Source organism: Diadema antillarum, unplaced genomic scaffold, assembly GCF_040938485.1.
Source record: "Diadema antillarum isolate AM-2024a unplaced genomic scaffold, OU_Dant_1.0 seq00000768_RagTag, whole genome shotgun sequence".
Taxonomy (NCBI): domain Eukaryota; kingdom Metazoa; phylum Echinodermata; class Echinoidea; order Diadematoida; family Diadematidae; genus Diadema; species Diadema antillarum.
Window position 1 is genome coordinate 3,052,623 of NW_027271658.1, and position 16,440 is coordinate 3,069,062.

Here is a 16,440-nt window from a genome sequence, read left to right on the forward strand (position 1 = left end):
GAAAACGTACACATATATAATATGCAAGTACTTAGCCATTTTGTGTCAGTCACATTTTGCCTCTGCAGAACAGGGCTACCAATCATGACATTCTTTCAAAGGTTGCATGACATATTAAACATTTTACATTACTGATGAAAAACATAATATGATTTCTTTTTATAGACTTTGATTTACAAAAATATACACCAAGTTTCAAGCAAGATGGCAATGGATGCTTTAAGTAGCTGCATCTGCTCTCATTTTCATTTCCACAGTTCAAAGAATGCATTGGCAGTTATCAAGAAAAGAGATGTAAAGACGGAATACAACAAATTTCAAATCTGATAAATCTTTCATGATGTCACCTAACATGTATGATCTTATGTACTGTACTTCCTTATTATGTTCATCATGTGTTCATGTGAAAGCCATTGTGTATTTGTGATGGCTGTTCAGTGATGCGATGCCTGGAAGAGCTCCATGTGATACCCAGTATGACAAAGACTTGTTACAGGATAAAAAAGTTATTGGTTCAGGTCCATACTTTTCCTGCACTATAAGCTTATATAGATGTTTGACATGGAAGAACTCATTTGTAATCACATTTTTACTATTTGTTTCTGAGAGTGTTTAGTGGTGTGGAGTGTTCAGATGCTCAAGTATGTCCCTTCATCAACTGCTGACAGCAAAGAATACTCCATATAACACTCCACATACGCCGTGTCACATTCATATTCCGTGGCCTATCAACCAAAATTACAATTCTTATGTATATACCTTTAAAGTGTACAAATACCCTGGAAATCAAATTTGTGTACAGCTAGAATACACAAAAAACAGCCATAATGCAACTGTGATAGCCCCTGAAAGTATACATATTTTGACAAATCAGTTCATATCTCTATAACAATTTGGCACTTGCGCTCTGCACGTTTAAGTTCTGCTTCATATTAAAGCGCCAGCACTGATGTGATTGTGCCCTAGCTATATTGGTGTTAACTGTTTATATGTGTACGTTTTTACGAATAATACATCTGTATGGAGACTCCATGTCGGTTGGTTAGCTGATCATGCACATGCATTGTATATGTGTTTTAAAAAAAAATATGGATAGCGTGATCATTCGATTGAAAGAATCAGATGACTGACTAGTCTCTTTCAAGTCGTTTTGTTTTGTATACTTTTTAAAATTTACATTTAAACCCCAATAAATTAAAATAAGAGTGACAAAAAATTAAGATATTTTGCAGAAGGCATGTCTCAAGTACATTCTACAAATATAGCAAACATAATACTCAGGGTATTGGTACACTTTAATCATGTATCATCACATAATTAATTTCAGGGTTAACCAAAAATTGACTCCTGGAACATGATCAGCCCGACGTGATGTGAGAAATATGTATTGGAGGAACATCCTTCAAGTTTGCTTTCTGACTATTAAACATAACTCATTTAGCATGGATTGTTTCTTGAAGTACCTTTACAAACAAGTTCTTTGGCAGTTCCAAAAGATTAACATACCCAACACAGGACACTCATGTTCAAATTAACATGGTTATAACAACATTTTGATTAAAAAAAAAAAAAGTACTGGTGGGAATTCAGGATCTTACATGAACATGTATTATCATTGAAGTCTATTGCAGAAGATTGAACTTACAATTGCTATAGAAAATTTAATATTTTACCAAAGGCACTTCCAATTGCACAGCAATTGTCACAGAGGAATGTTAATCAGTATAAGAACTGTACCATAATCCAAATGTACAAAATGCATTTTTAAATTTGAAATGTCAATACATCTGTACAGTCAAAGAAGGGTTGGATCACTAGCTGCAATATCCACTCAGATCGACCATCCTCCATCCACTTTCATTTCACAGCCTGTGATGAAACTTGCCTGGAACAAAACAAGAGATGGTTTTGATTGCCAAAGGAAAAACTGCAAAGAATACACACTATTTCAGCCTTATTACTATCAAGAAATTACATCAATGCTGATGAAATATGATATGAAAAAGAGGCATCTCTTAAAGGTCCTAGCCCACATTTGCAAACCTATGAAAATCAAAACTGCATAAAACAGGTTCAATATGACTTCAAGTACAAGTTATAACAGTAACATACCTCACCTGTTGCTCTTTGTCTATACCATTCGATAAAAGAGAGAAAATCATTGTTTTAAAATCAATTTTCAAACCGGGTCAACCCGACCCAAAATCGAATTAGGAGCGCAGGCTAGCTACATACATGTAACTTACACATGTATCGCATGCATGTAGGACGTACGTGGACCGGAGCTAGCGAGCGTTATACGCATGCATACAGTGCATTTTCATTTATTTTTATGAAAGTAATGGACTAATTGGAATGAAATTTTGCACAGGTGTTACTGCAATCATACCCAAACTCCATGCTAACTATGAGACCAGTTGCTGCAGGTTTACACATGCAACACTTGTGAAAGATTACAGGTTAATGGCATGGCACCTCTGCTGATTGTAGTGATACTTTCAAATCCATTTTATACCACTCTTTTGGAACCTTTCGTTTCTCATCGGAACATAAATTGTGTATATAGGAATAAGCTCACAGGTCAAACAACAAAATGCTAATTTCAGGGTGATATGGAACAGTTGCACAGAAACTTCAAAATGTTCCTGAAAACAACAGAAAATAATACAATCTCTAGGGGCAAATTGATTCATTTATTAGATTCAAGTTGTTCAGAAGCAAATTCCTTTACATAAAATAATGCAAGTGATTGGGCTAACCATGACAGACAAATAGATGTAACTGTAACAGATTTTGGACAAAGTTTCCTCACCTCATCAGAAGCCAGAAATACTGCAACATTAGCAACTTCCGTCGCACTGCCGAGACGCCCGCCAGGCTGACGTGCAAGAAATGACTTCATGGCCTGTAAGGTAACATTAATGGTTTTTCTTCATTATTATACATGTATATCTTCATGCATTGATTATAACAAACAACAAAACAATGAGATTTCATCAATAGGAGTGTTTCTGGAAACATTTTTATTTATATAATACTAACATCTATTAAACAACATGTCCAATATAAACAGCCAATATGCTTGATCTCTCTATACATGCAACAAGTATGCTGCATTCACCACCTAACAAATATATGGCACACACAATATCCACACAAGCAGGCAAAGAACATCACATGCTCCGTTTACTGTTCATCCTACAGAATTAACAATCCATAGGAGCCAAAATCACTACAATAACTACAATAACATGGCCAGCACCATGCTTTCAAGTGGGGGGCCCACTTCTGGGTTTCATGAGCTACATTGTAACAAGCAACCCCCCACTTCCATGTTTCTTCAGCTGATTAAAAAAAGACCCTATGTACAGGTTTAAAAAAACGTGGGGGGCCCTCAGTTGAGCCTATGATCTTTCTGCGAAATTGTTTTCAGCAAATTTTCTAGAACACCTTTTTTTTATAATAGTGTGACTAGGTAACTATATCTTTGAGGCCCCTTTTCATATCTAAAAAAAAAACCACCTTACACTCCTCACTTTCAACTCTAATAATTTTTGAAGAGATAATACTACTAATTTGAAAGGAGATATTTGTCATGAATAGAAAGTGTTCATACAGCACGCTAAATTTCAGCTTCATCTAGTTTTCATTTCATTTTTGTTGCTATAATTAGTGTTCTTCGTTGTGTTTTTGTTCCATTTATTGCACAGCAAGCATGATTTGTTAAAGATAAAGCACTTGCTGAATAGACCATAATCACACTTCTTTTCAATACATACTTTTCCAGAATGTGTGCTTCCTTTCCAATATTTACATAGCTTAGTAGAGTCCATTCGAATTAAATATATCACTTTAGAATCTGCTCTTTCAGAATCGGCCCTTAACTGAAAATCCACATGTCTGGGGACTTTTACGGTTGACCCTTGCAAATTCTGTGTGACCTTGAAGTTTTGACCCCATGATATAGTGACCACTCCGAAAATTTCCCGTTTCTCACTTTGCGATTTTCCGCTACCATACAAACACATAAACTCCCAAACGATCCGACTTCGCTGCTCAAATGTTCGTAAGAATTCCGAAATTTACGTTAAGGCCTATTTGAGGGACTATGTCCTTCTAGATTTATGAAAGTTCGTTCTCCGTCGTCACAAACTGGCCCGTATTTTGATGATTTTTCAAATTAACATTGATTGTTTTTTTCGTTGGAGGAGCATAATTGCTCGGTCAGTTACACTGCACGATATGCGCGCTCAATGTCAATGCGTGTGCAAGGCCGCTGAAAATGCATCGCGCTCTACACTGTTGGTGCAAAATTGCATCGGGGACGTTGCGGCGCTCGTTGGTGACCGAATACTGGTGCAGTAGACATTTGCATTCAACCCTTGCATTGAATAATTTCCGTAGACACTAATCATAGGGGTAATTGCCTAGGGAGTACGTACATTCTGTTTTTCTTTTGCGCTTTTGTGGATACCATCAAAGATCGTACACTCATTACGACCTTTGATATCATCACACTCTCGGCTTGCTATGAGCAAAATATCCCGCAAGAAAACAGCGTATTTCTCGATTTATAGCGCTTTTTCGGCGACCCGTCGCGTAGACAATATACTCTTAAAACTGGACTTAATTCGCGCGCGCTTGGAAAAGTTCTGATTCTGCACTTTTGACGGTGGTATTTGGGATTTTCGATGGATTTTTGGAGGAGACTAAAGGACTTTCCTGCTGTGAATGAGTGTTACCGTATGTGAAATGATGTGATTTGCGTGTGATGTGACTGTAGACCCAAAGATCGTACACTTCAGTGTACGATCTTTGGTAGAACTCACTGGCTGGTGATAAAGCACACTGGCAATTAAGTGACCGAATTCTGGTAGATGACCGAATGCACATTATGTTTACCCCGACTTTGTTTCGTTTTGTGATGCGTATCTCACCACACGAACGACAGCAGTAGTGGATTCAGGCAGGATCAAATTGGGCACGCACCTCCTTTATCTTTTGTCAAAACAAAAGAAATAAAAAGAACAAAAATTGGGAGTGGGGTGCTTAATTTTGTAAAGGTGCCCCCTCTTCACGGAATCCTGGATCCGCCCCAGTGACAGTAATACTCTCATGTCAAACTTAACATGACGAAAATGATCCTACCAGTACTTGAGGTTACATTTTAGGCATCTTCTATTCTACCAGCGAATATCGAACGAACACTGCCTTATTGTTTGTGTACTGAACACACTTGTTCCATGTCTCCCGTGTTAGCCATTCTCTGCCTGAGTGATGGGGTGTCAATAGTTCCTGGGCAGATACAGTTACAACGGATGCCCTTGCTGACATAGTCTGCTGCCACTCCTTTCATGAAGCCAATCACAGCAGCTTTAGTAGTGCCATACAGACATCTGTTGACTGCACCTATTGCATGAATGTTGAAGAATTAATATGATAAAGGAACACGATTGATAAGCAGAAAGCATTGTTTTTCCGCATGCTAATTTTGCTCCACTTTTCAAAATGCACTTTGAGACGAAGCATACTTTAGCATGTAAAATACTTTGACTTCATTCTACTCAAACAGCAGATATGTAAACAATACACAATTGAATAATAGAGTCAAAATATGTTGAATATGTAGACATTTCATTTTGTAAACTAATGGGTGCTAAAATGATGTTGCACATGATGGTGCATAAAATCTTAAGGATTTTAATCTTTCCACTGCTAAGAAGCTCAGCAGCCAATATGTAATGCTTATGCAGTGTATATGGGCAAACATTAACTATGACGAGGTGCGGGTCACCCAAGTATACAAGAGATACATGGATGCAGCATGTGACTTTTACAAGCATGATCTAATTCATTTGAGGGCAATACATTTTGGTTACTGTACTAATTATGGGTTCAATGAAATTGCATTGCACAAATCTCCTCCAAAATGAGTGATATTTCACTCCAATGTATTAACATGCAAATGATATGTTTGTTCACCCTATCATCTTTGTGATCATATGATATTCATGCTCTCAAACAATGATCACATTCCTTCTATGCAAACTTAGTGTATATCATGGACGTTACCCAACTATTGTGCTGTGGGAAAGACTTTGTCCTTTTGAAGACCCTGTTGAGAATAATGCAAGTTGTTATCTCTGATGTTGACACTTCCTCATTGACGGGAAAATCTATTGCTCCATGCTTGCTGAAATGCAACCTTGCAGACAGTTAACAGATAGGCAAGATAAAGTTTTGAAAAGGAAACTTAAGGGCTTTTTACACTTGTAAATTTTTGCTTAGCCCCGGACCAACGGTGGGGCTAAGGGGGGGCCTTAGCCCCACCGTTGGTACGGGACTATCCTTAGCCCACTTTCTGTTTACACTCGTTTTTGCCAAAGTGGGCTAGCCCCACCGATAGTACGGTACTATCTGGTTCTGCAAAATAGCAGGGGTTAGCACCGCAATTGCGGTGCCAAGCAAGTGAGTGTAAAAAGAACGAAAAAATAATCCTGGGCTAAGCGACGGGGACGAAGTCCGACCCTCACTGACCAATCAGAAACGAGGTAATCAAGTGCTGCCGGTGCGTGCGTGTACGTGTACAGTACACAGCGTAATTATGAATATTCATGTGGTTTGGAAAGTCCGGGGCTAAGAAATACGAGTGTAAAAAGGTCAGTTTTCTCCTTAGCCCCGGACAAGAGATAGTACGGGACTAATTGGCGAGTGTAAAAAGCTGAAAAAATTGGTACGGGACTAACGATAGTCCTGGGTCAGAGAAAGAAACACAAGTGTAAAAAGCCCTTTAGATTTTGAGGTCATGGCCAATGCCCTGATTTCAACCATACAATGAAATTGCCTTGACATGCAGAAAATGATCCAAGAGCATAGAAAAATTAGGTTGTTTTTGTGAACTTAGCACAGGAAGATAGTCGGTACGTTGTTTTTGTGAACTTAGCACAGGAAGATAGTCCTTCAAAAGTACAGCAAGCGTTGAATAGTCATTTCAAAACAATTATTTTTCTAGATTGGGTAATGTAGAAGTACACTTACAATCAAGCTTAAACTCTTTCAGATGTAAGCAATAGTTACAACACCAGAACATGATTGAACCGTTTATCTTGACTATGAAAAAGACAAAGAAACATACACTTGCAATCAAAATAACTTTAAAAAAAATGAGTAGTGTACCTTTAATGCTGGATGCTACCGAGGACATGTTTATGATACTTCCACTCTTCTGTTCCAGCATCTGTGAAATGAAAGTGACAGTTATGAAATGAAAGTTATAGCATGAATCACAAGTACATCATTCTTAAAGTCTTCATTAGCACTATGAGAATCCCTATTCTCATAGCATGGTTTTATGCATTCTGTGACCACTGGTACATAAAACAACCATAACGTACAAAGACCAAACAATCTAATAATCCACTAAAATCTCATGATGCATTGACTTACAGGGTACACATGAAATTCCATTAATCAACGATGTTCACTCTCAGTCTTGCATAAGTCCAATACCCTTCCATTATACATAATTTATAATTCTTAACAAGTCTGAAATGCGCTATAAAAAGCAAGCTATTATCATTATTATTATTATCATTTAATGCAATGTGTTAATGAAAGGGATATATCACACCTTTGGTAAGATGGCCTTGGTCATGAAAAACATTGATTTCACATTCAAGTTCATGGAAAAGTCAAAGTCTTTCTCCTCTGTGTCCAGGACTGTACCATGAAAGACAAAACTGCATGGAAGGAGAAATGTGACAAGTAAATTTATACATAAATGTGAAAATCTCAGGACTGAAGTCTGAAAAATTCTAGCCAAGATCTGGAGCTTTGGAATGCAACTTGCAGCATCATGAAGCAAAACACATACATGGTGTAATTCTTTTCCAAGGTGAAGCACTGGCAAATTGAAATGTAATATCCCTTATACAGGGCTCGACACTAACGGTGGCCCGGTGGCCCGGTGGCCCAGGGCCACCAAAAATGAAAGTCGGGCCACCAAATTTCCCCAAAGGGCAAATTTGGTGGCCCGCCTCGGGGCACCAAATTTTTTTGAAAAGTATGTCAATAAATTCGTAACTTTTTGCGACGGAAATTAGCAGTTAAAATTTGTTTAAAGGATGGATAAAAAGGACTGAATGAGTGCCTGAGAGTGAGTGTTGCAAGTTTGTTGAAGTTTATTTATGAGTAGATAATTATGTCCAACTTCTAATTCTTACTATCATAAAACTTAAATATTTGACTCATTAAAAAAAAAAGGACTGTTAATGTTTTTGATTGTTTTTTTCGGGACACCAAATTTTTCTCTCGGGCCACCAAAAATTTGAAATTTAGGGTTTTGGTGGCCTCATCGGGCCACCAAACAAAAAAGTTAGTGTCGAGCCATGCCTTATATTCTCCTTGTACAATAACAATGTACAAAGTTTCATCCCTGCAAAACTTCAGTCAAAATTACTAGTTATATTCTTGTATTCTATGGTACACTAGGACCCCATTTACAGTGCGGGGCTGGGCCTAGCCGCGGCCGAGCCCAGCCTCAATTGCGAGGCCGGGCCCCGCAATTTTGTCCGTTTACACTGCCAGGCTCGGCCACGCTTTTGATTCAAACCTTTCAATATTTTGTCGTAGTGGTGCTCTGCTTGTAAACAAACACAATTTAGTATTGTCTGGTTTTCAGACCCTTTGCCACATGAATTCCGTGGCGACGAAGTCGCCGTTGAGGCAAAGGCCTTTGCCGAAGAAAAAAATCCTTTGCAGGACAAAACCACCTTAAACTATACTAGTTTTCGACGTTGAGGGGGTTAATATCCTGAATAGCGAAAGATACAGGCAGAGGGTTTGGAAGCCAGACTAAAATTGGCCACGCAATTGGCCGCGCATTTGGCCCAGTTTGCGTTTACACCAAGAAAAGGCTGGGCTCGGCCGCGGCTCAACCGCGGCCGAGACCACCTCAAGAGCGAGGCCAAATGCGAGGCCAATTTTGGCCTCGCATTTGGCCTTTTGCACGTTTACACTGAAATGAAGGTGGGCTCGGCCGAGCCGCGGCCGAGCCTCACACTGTAAACGGGGTCTAATTTTAGGAAAAAAATTTGAACTGTAAACAGACTTGCAGCTCAAATGAAATTTTTTTTTTTGTATGTTACAATAAGAGAGTGGGAAAACAAATTAAGTCTTTTGTTATGTGTTTACCTCAACGATACTTTTTTCTTTAACTTTGTATGAACTACTGCCTGCTTTGAGTTTTTATAACATACTGGTCCTATGACAGAAATGATTCGCCCAAGAGGAGATCACAAAATGCATAAAATTACTTGCATCTGGGGATCATCCAATCTTTTGGAGGGGGGGGGGGTTGATGCTTATAAGTTGTATGCTATTGAGAAGACTCTTCATTATACTTTAAAGGGCCATATAGTTTTGGTTGAGATCTAATTTTAGGTTTCTAACATTTTTTGGTGAGATAATGAGAAAGAGCATGTAATTCTAAGAGGAATTCAACATTTATTTGATGAAAATTGGTTTTGAAATGGCTGAGATATCCAATAATGAGCAATTCTAATAAAGTGTGGGACCCACACTTTATTATGATCACTTTGTTTTATTTTGTCTTTGGATGTTTCAGTCATTCCAAACCTGATCGATTTTCATCAAATAAACTTTGAATTCCTCTTAAAATGGTACGCTCTGTACTATATCATAAGCGTTATCTTGGTATCTCACAAAAAAGTTAAAAGCCAGGTTCTCATCTACACCAATACTGTACCATCCCTTTAATAGATGCCTGGACTCAAATGATTCAAATACAGTACAGCACTAATAGTATACAGTACTGTAAACAACACCAACAACATAATTCATTCATATTTACCCAGCACAGTTGAAGAGCACATCAATCTTAGCTGGTAACCCAGCAACATAGGCTGCAACATCCTCCTTATTTGTGACATCGAGTTTACCCACAGTAATGCCTTAAAAGCACACACAAGCACACACAAAAGAAAGAGACAAGAGACTGTAATGGGTCATAATCTGAAGACGGGAACAAAGAAATTCTTGTCGGATATCAAATGCAACACTGAGTACTTCCAATATGCTTAACATCTTTTCTGCGCAATTAGGTGTGCAATGAGGCACAGAGAAAAATAACAGTATCACTCACAAAAAATTGCTTTCCCTATATTTATCTATCTGTGCTTTTTTTAAATGTCAGTGAGGTTCATTCATATTAATAAAATATTCACCTCTTTCTCTCTCTCTGGACCGTTTCATGACAATTACCCCCCAAGAACAATTATCTCTCCCCCTCCCCACCCCCCCATGCTAAATACTGGTTAGTGATAAGGTTAGCGTAAAGATGACGGTTAGGGTTAGGTCTATGGTTAGAGTTTGGGTTAGGGTTAGGATTAGGTTCAGGATTAGGATTAGGGTTAGGGTCAGGGTTAGAGTTTGGGTTAGGGTTAGGATTACGTAGGTTCAGAATTAGGATTAGGGTTACGGTCAGGGGAAGGTTCTAGGGTAATTGTCCAGGGGGTAATTGCCCTAGAACCCTTTCTGACAATATTCAGGAATTTGGACTATCGTCATACCCCTATACTATCTATTACTTCCAAGATGTAATTCTCTTGTTGAGAATGAAATGAAAAGATCTATTTGGGTCGTTACCTGCAGTGTCTTTGAGTTCAGTCAGTTTCTCAAGGTTGATATCTGTGGCATACACAGAAGCACCTTCTCTGGCAAATGCCTGTACAATAAACAAGAAGCGTGCACAAAATATTTGATTTATTTTCTTTCAAGCTCACTTTGCAGGATGTACAATGCAGATTTCTGGGCCCTATTTCATAAAAAGTTTATATGATAGCAACTCCTGCTGGCATGGCAATTGTCATGGTAACAAGAAGCCAGCTTACCTGATTGGCTGTTAAGGAGAATTTGAAGATAATTGTCATTTTTGTTTGTTAGATGTTTTCCCAACAACAAAATAGCATGTGACTGATATACATGACATATAGGCCTACCTGCAATAATAATGATAATAATAATAATAATAATAATAATAATAATAATAATAATAATAATAATAATAATAATAATAATCACAATAATTGACAGAGCTTATAAATAGGCCTAGTGTTTAACACAAAGTGGTAATGTCCCTATGTGCTCAAAAAATGGAAAGATTATATAATACATAAACATACAATTCCAATTACACAGTGATGGTACCGAGTTTCATGTTTGCTTACATGTTTATGAAGAGTTTGTTCGCAAAATCCCATAAGTCCATACGTATTTGCCAAATGGAGATATTTGCGATTAAAGGTCAAGTAAAATAAAGAGAATAATAACAAAATATTTGCTTCTTTTGACCATAACTTCAAAAATGTACCTTTATATGCAGAGACCAATATGTCATTTAAAAGATATTATTTTGTTCTTTATGACAGAGACCGTGCTTCAAAATCTTCAAAAATGGACTTAATATCGGTTTTTGCGAACAAACTCTTCATATTTTTTTATTGGATTATGATTATGCCAGTATACGAGTATATGCTTCACTTGATTATTATTCGTCCCCCTCCATTAATGCATTTATTCGTCACCACACAATCAGACCTAGTGAGAGTAAAGATCCAAGATATTGTGCCATGGTTGTATAAACTTGTATGTGTGACATAATCTCTATATATTATGTCAGTCAGTGCTTTCGCTATCTCCTCATTTTCCAGTGATCTCGTCATTGCATTCCTAAGCTACCGGTACTCTATCATTGCAAATTGCTATTATCAGCGAAGACCCCAGAAGATATGTAAACCTCAGTCCTCAACTTGCTTTAAGAAATTATCCTGGAATATAATGATGTTTTAAGGGAAATGAAACCAACTACATGTACTACGTGGATTGAACGAATGTATAAATATTAGTATATTACACATTGCACTTTGCAGTAAGGTTTGAGGAAGATCAGGAAATCCATTCAGAAGTTTGGTGGATAAGAAGACTAAACTAACAATTCAAGATATTGCACACAGAAAGCAATATAATGAAATATATAAAGAGAATTCAACATACATATTTTCAATATATTTTCAACATATATATTTTCTTTATTTTTCTCGATATTCAACTACCTGGGTACCGGTATATATATTTTCATTTTCCAGCATAATGAAAGGGCCTTTGGCTTACCTCTTTTCTTCTTCTTCTTCTTCTTCTTCTTCCTATACTGTGCAGAACCTCATAAGAAGGCAGGGGGCCATACAGACCAGTAAGCCTAGGCCTATACATATGCAAATGTGCCTGTATATACACAGTACTTCCCTTGACCTTTTGTCTATATTACCCCCTGCCCGGCCCCAATCTCCAAGTTCGTTTTCATGACCTACTCCTCAAAATCCTATCTTGCTACTATAACAGACCTACTATGAGCAAATAAAAGACCCCAGAAAATGTGCCATTCTAGCCCTGAATAATCTTGAGTCCCCTCACACCAAGTCCAGGACCAAGGGGAAGGGCAAGGGAGGTTATATTGGGTATATATTCCTGTTTATATTCATCTTTTAAAATGTCAAAGTTCACAAATACCCTTCCTTGCAATTTCCCAAAGTATATTTGAAACTGAATGCCAATTTTTACTATAAAAGCAGGCAGGTGGCTATATAATATGATAAAAAGGTCGATGAAGGCAAACCCAACCTCTGTGTGGGAAGAAGGGGGGCGGGGTTGCTGATCCAGGCAGGATCGCGGGTCGCGTTATACTTTGTGCATTGTATCATGTATCCCACATGTCATGACCTGGTGCATGGAGTGAGCAAAAGCATGCTGCAGGTGAATATAAGAAAAGGCGCCTTACCTCTGCGGTAGCTCTCCCGATGCCTTGAGCAGCTGCAGTAACAACGGCAACTTTTCCGTCCAGACGACCCATACTTAATTTAAACTTCACTCAAAGACAATAAGGAGATGTGATAATATAAATCTCGACGCGATCACGCAAATTATTACTGTCAACACGCAGCAATCAAGCAGTGGAGGTGTAGTCGGAATCCCAGGTTTCGCGTGGCGGACAGCTACTGTATTGAACACTGCACAATGTCTTGTTGTCCAGTTTTCTACCTGTGCGTCATTTGAGCTTTTCGTGAGGCTGCGTTCACATAGGGCATGCGTTCACATAGAAGTATATACTATTCGGGTATTCGGGACTCGTTTTCGAGCGCACGCGAATACTGGTAGCTAGCTTGAATCAACCAAGGAGCTTGAATCTCCTTGGTTTGCGCAAGGAGCTTGAAGCTCCTTGGTTTGCGGCTCCAGCTTCTAAACTCTTTGCTGGGAAACTGTACTGAGAACATGCATACTATGCTGCTGGGGGTGGGGTGGGGGTGGGGTGGGGGGCTGTGATCGAGCTGGAGCCGGGAAATCTATAAAAACCAAGAAATGTGAAAACAACAGGAAATGTGCAAACGTCTTGCCGTGCGGAATATGCAAATCTCTAAAATTGCACCAGCGGTAGATGTAAACATGCCGTGAAATGTGCAAACAGCATCCTGCAATGATATTTTCTATACCGCGAGTGCAAGAGAAATCTCGAAGGAGAGATAGGGAAAAATACATATTCCCTTGCTTTAAAAATTACATAAAATCGATAAGCCTTAAAAAGGTGTGTTTTGCCACGATAATTAAAGGTATATATGGAGGAGAATTTTGCGGGTAATGCGAGAAGTGATAGAAAGCCAATGCAGCGTAAGAACAGGAGTAATTAATGAACGAGGAGCAAAGGAAACAATAGGCCCGCCTCCCCCACCCTCCCCCCTCCTCCATCACTCGGGTGGTCCCTGTACCGCATGCGCGTTCCCGATATTTCGGTAAAGGTTTAGGCCTATATCATATTGCTTACTATACATTCGGGAGAAAATCCCGACAAAAATCGTTGAAATAGGGGTCTGGAATTTTCAAAGAAATATTTTCAATTAAAGGGTGGCTTTCAAATCTTCCCCCAACAATCTTGAATTGGGGCCCCGAACAGGGTTAGTTTCAAACCCCTGAAAAATTCTAAAATATACGGGGGCGCGGCTTCTTGGTGTTTTCCCCGATTCCCCTAATGTGCTTACTGTGCCTGTTTTGTTATACAAAACATGCCTGGCTGGCCTTCTTTTCGCCTACATCTCCTCTCCGGGTATATTCAGCATGAAAAAGTCTGTATACACATTCCTGTTCATCATTTATAAGTGTTGACATTATATGGACACTCTAATTTACCTCGGAACTCAGAGTCCCTTCGTTTTGGGAGGGAGGGGGGTGCATGCAAGATAATAATCATTTTCATCTTCTGGAAATATTATGTAGTAGATTTTCATCAAACTTGACATCAGGGAGGTGTAACATTACTAGGATGATAGAATCTCGATTCGTTCAGATGAGCACCCCCTGAATGGGGGCGGGGGGGGGGGGCAAATTGGGGTGGACTTTCACCCCATCAAACCCCAAAGGAATTGTCACAAAAATATTTTTGTTTTTCTAATCATTAGCGCTATTGCGCTGTTGCTCTAATAGCAGGGGCGGATCCAGGAATTCCGTAAAGAGTGGGCGCGTTTACAAAATTAATGGGGGCGCACGCACCCCTCCCCCATTCTTTTTTTTATTTCTTTTGTTTCAACAAAAAATAAAGGGGGCGTGCGCCGATTGCGGTCCTCCCTGGATCCGCCCCTGAATAGTAGTAGTATAAAGTAGTCCTATATACTATCATCATCATGATCTATAATACACTGTCTTATGGCGGATCTGTTGTTAAAGGGTGTGTACAGTTCTGGTCGAGGTGAGGATTTAGCTTTTAATATTTTGCAAGATATTCAGGAACCACTCTATGAGATGTCAAGGAGCATGCAATTCTAAGGGGTATCAAAAGTTTATTTTATGAAAATCGGTTTTGAAATGGCTGAGATATCCAAAAACAAGGTGAAACAAAGAGATCATAATAAAGGTGTGGCCTGTCGCCTTTTATTATTATCACTTTTTTGGATATCTCAGCTATTTGAAAACCAATTTTCATCAAATAAACGTTGAATCCTTCTTAAAATTACATGCTCTTTCATATTTCATATGACGTTTCTCATTATCTCACTTAGGAATGTTCAAAACGTGAATCCCCACCTCAACCAGTATACAGTCCCTTTAAGCTTGAAAGTAAGTCATATACCCATATATAAGAGGGAAAATAAGATGATAATGGCGATAGGCCTATCTAAAGTTGTGCTGCGCCAATTATAAATTTGTATCAGACCTGTATAATACCCTAATTATCATTCATGTACTAGTATAATTATCATTGTCACATTTACGAGTAAATGCTAAGCATGAAATACACTTTCGCTGCGGGAGTCATCATCTCCCCAAGTGGGCGGTATGAAGCAGACTGTACATTGTACTAGTGTTGGTTTGGTGATGAGTTTCATTATGTTCCAGTGCAGATCCTTTTCCGAGGGAAGGAAAGTTAATTTATATTTCAAAGAAATACGTATAAATTACGCCAAAATTTAATACAGTCCTCTGAAAATGAATGAGTTATTAAATGCTAAAAATGTAAAGGTGCTGTTTAAACTTGCTACTTGTTAAAGTGTAATTACAGAAGTCTAAATAATTCATAATTCTTTTTAAAGAAGTGTTCTTATTTTTTTACTTCTTTGTATAGGCCTATTCATTTAGTGTGTTCTTAGGCAGTATCTCATAATGATGAGTTTTCAGATCTGCCATTTTGTGATTGTTTTATGTTGTACAATATTGAAAATACATTTTTCATACTCCGGAAGGGATCAAAAAGAAATAAGTTCAAAGTTCAAAGTTCAAAAATCAAAGTTCAAGGCTCGATCTGACAAAGTTAGAGTTTTTTTAATACCATAGATACATTATGCAATCATTTTTTGTTCTTTGTTTTTGTTTTTGTTCTTGTTTTTTGCTGCAAGTGGACACCAAAGGGGTTCTTTGGGACTCATTGAGAAAACTACACCAAGCACTCCATAACACAAACCGCAAATCCATGCACACGCGAGCATGCAGCACCGGTACGCATGCACCGCGAACGTATTCTCTACAGTTACACTACAGTTACTGCCGTGTAAGTAAAGAGCTTTTAGGACAAGTGTCGAATTACATCGTCAGGTTGTTCTTGAAATGAATGTTGAAGGCGCCAGCAATCCATCTTGAGCAGTTATCCTATTCAGGCGATTTCAGCTAGCTACTACACGGTAGGTTCCACCTACCGGTATCCCTTCAACTACAGCCTACAGTACAATGTACATGAGTACAGGTATCGTTCAAGCAGAGCTCTGCTGGTCTGGACGTACAGCCGCCGGAGCAGGCCAGGGGACTGGATCGTCCACAATCGACCCACCGTTAGTGCTTCACTTGTGTAAGCGCTGTTACATCATTACACTAGAAATACATCACAAG

The 16,440-nt window shown here is 38.6% G+C and overlaps 1 protein-coding gene across 1 annotated transcript; it reads right to left on the reverse strand.

Moving 5' to 3' along the window:
• Positions 1-1,742: 1,742 nt before the first annotated feature.
• LOC139738814 (dehydrogenase/reductase SDR family member 6-like) lies at positions 1,743-13,067 on the reverse strand. The gene is made up of 8 exons (XM_071649451.1): positions 12,854-13,067; positions 10,666-10,744; positions 9,872-9,971; positions 7,631-7,739; positions 7,177-7,237; positions 5,237-5,409; positions 2,813-2,905; positions 1,743-1,885 (listed from the first exon to the last, which is right to left on the reverse strand). Exons 1-8 carry the CDS (start codon positions 12,923-12,925, stop codon positions 1,832-1,834), a joined length of 741 nt encoding a protein of 246 aa, XP_071505552.1. The 5' UTR covers positions 12,926-13,067; the 3' UTR covers positions 1,743-1,831.
• Between the last annotated feature and the right edge of the window lie 3,373 nt (positions 13,068-16,440).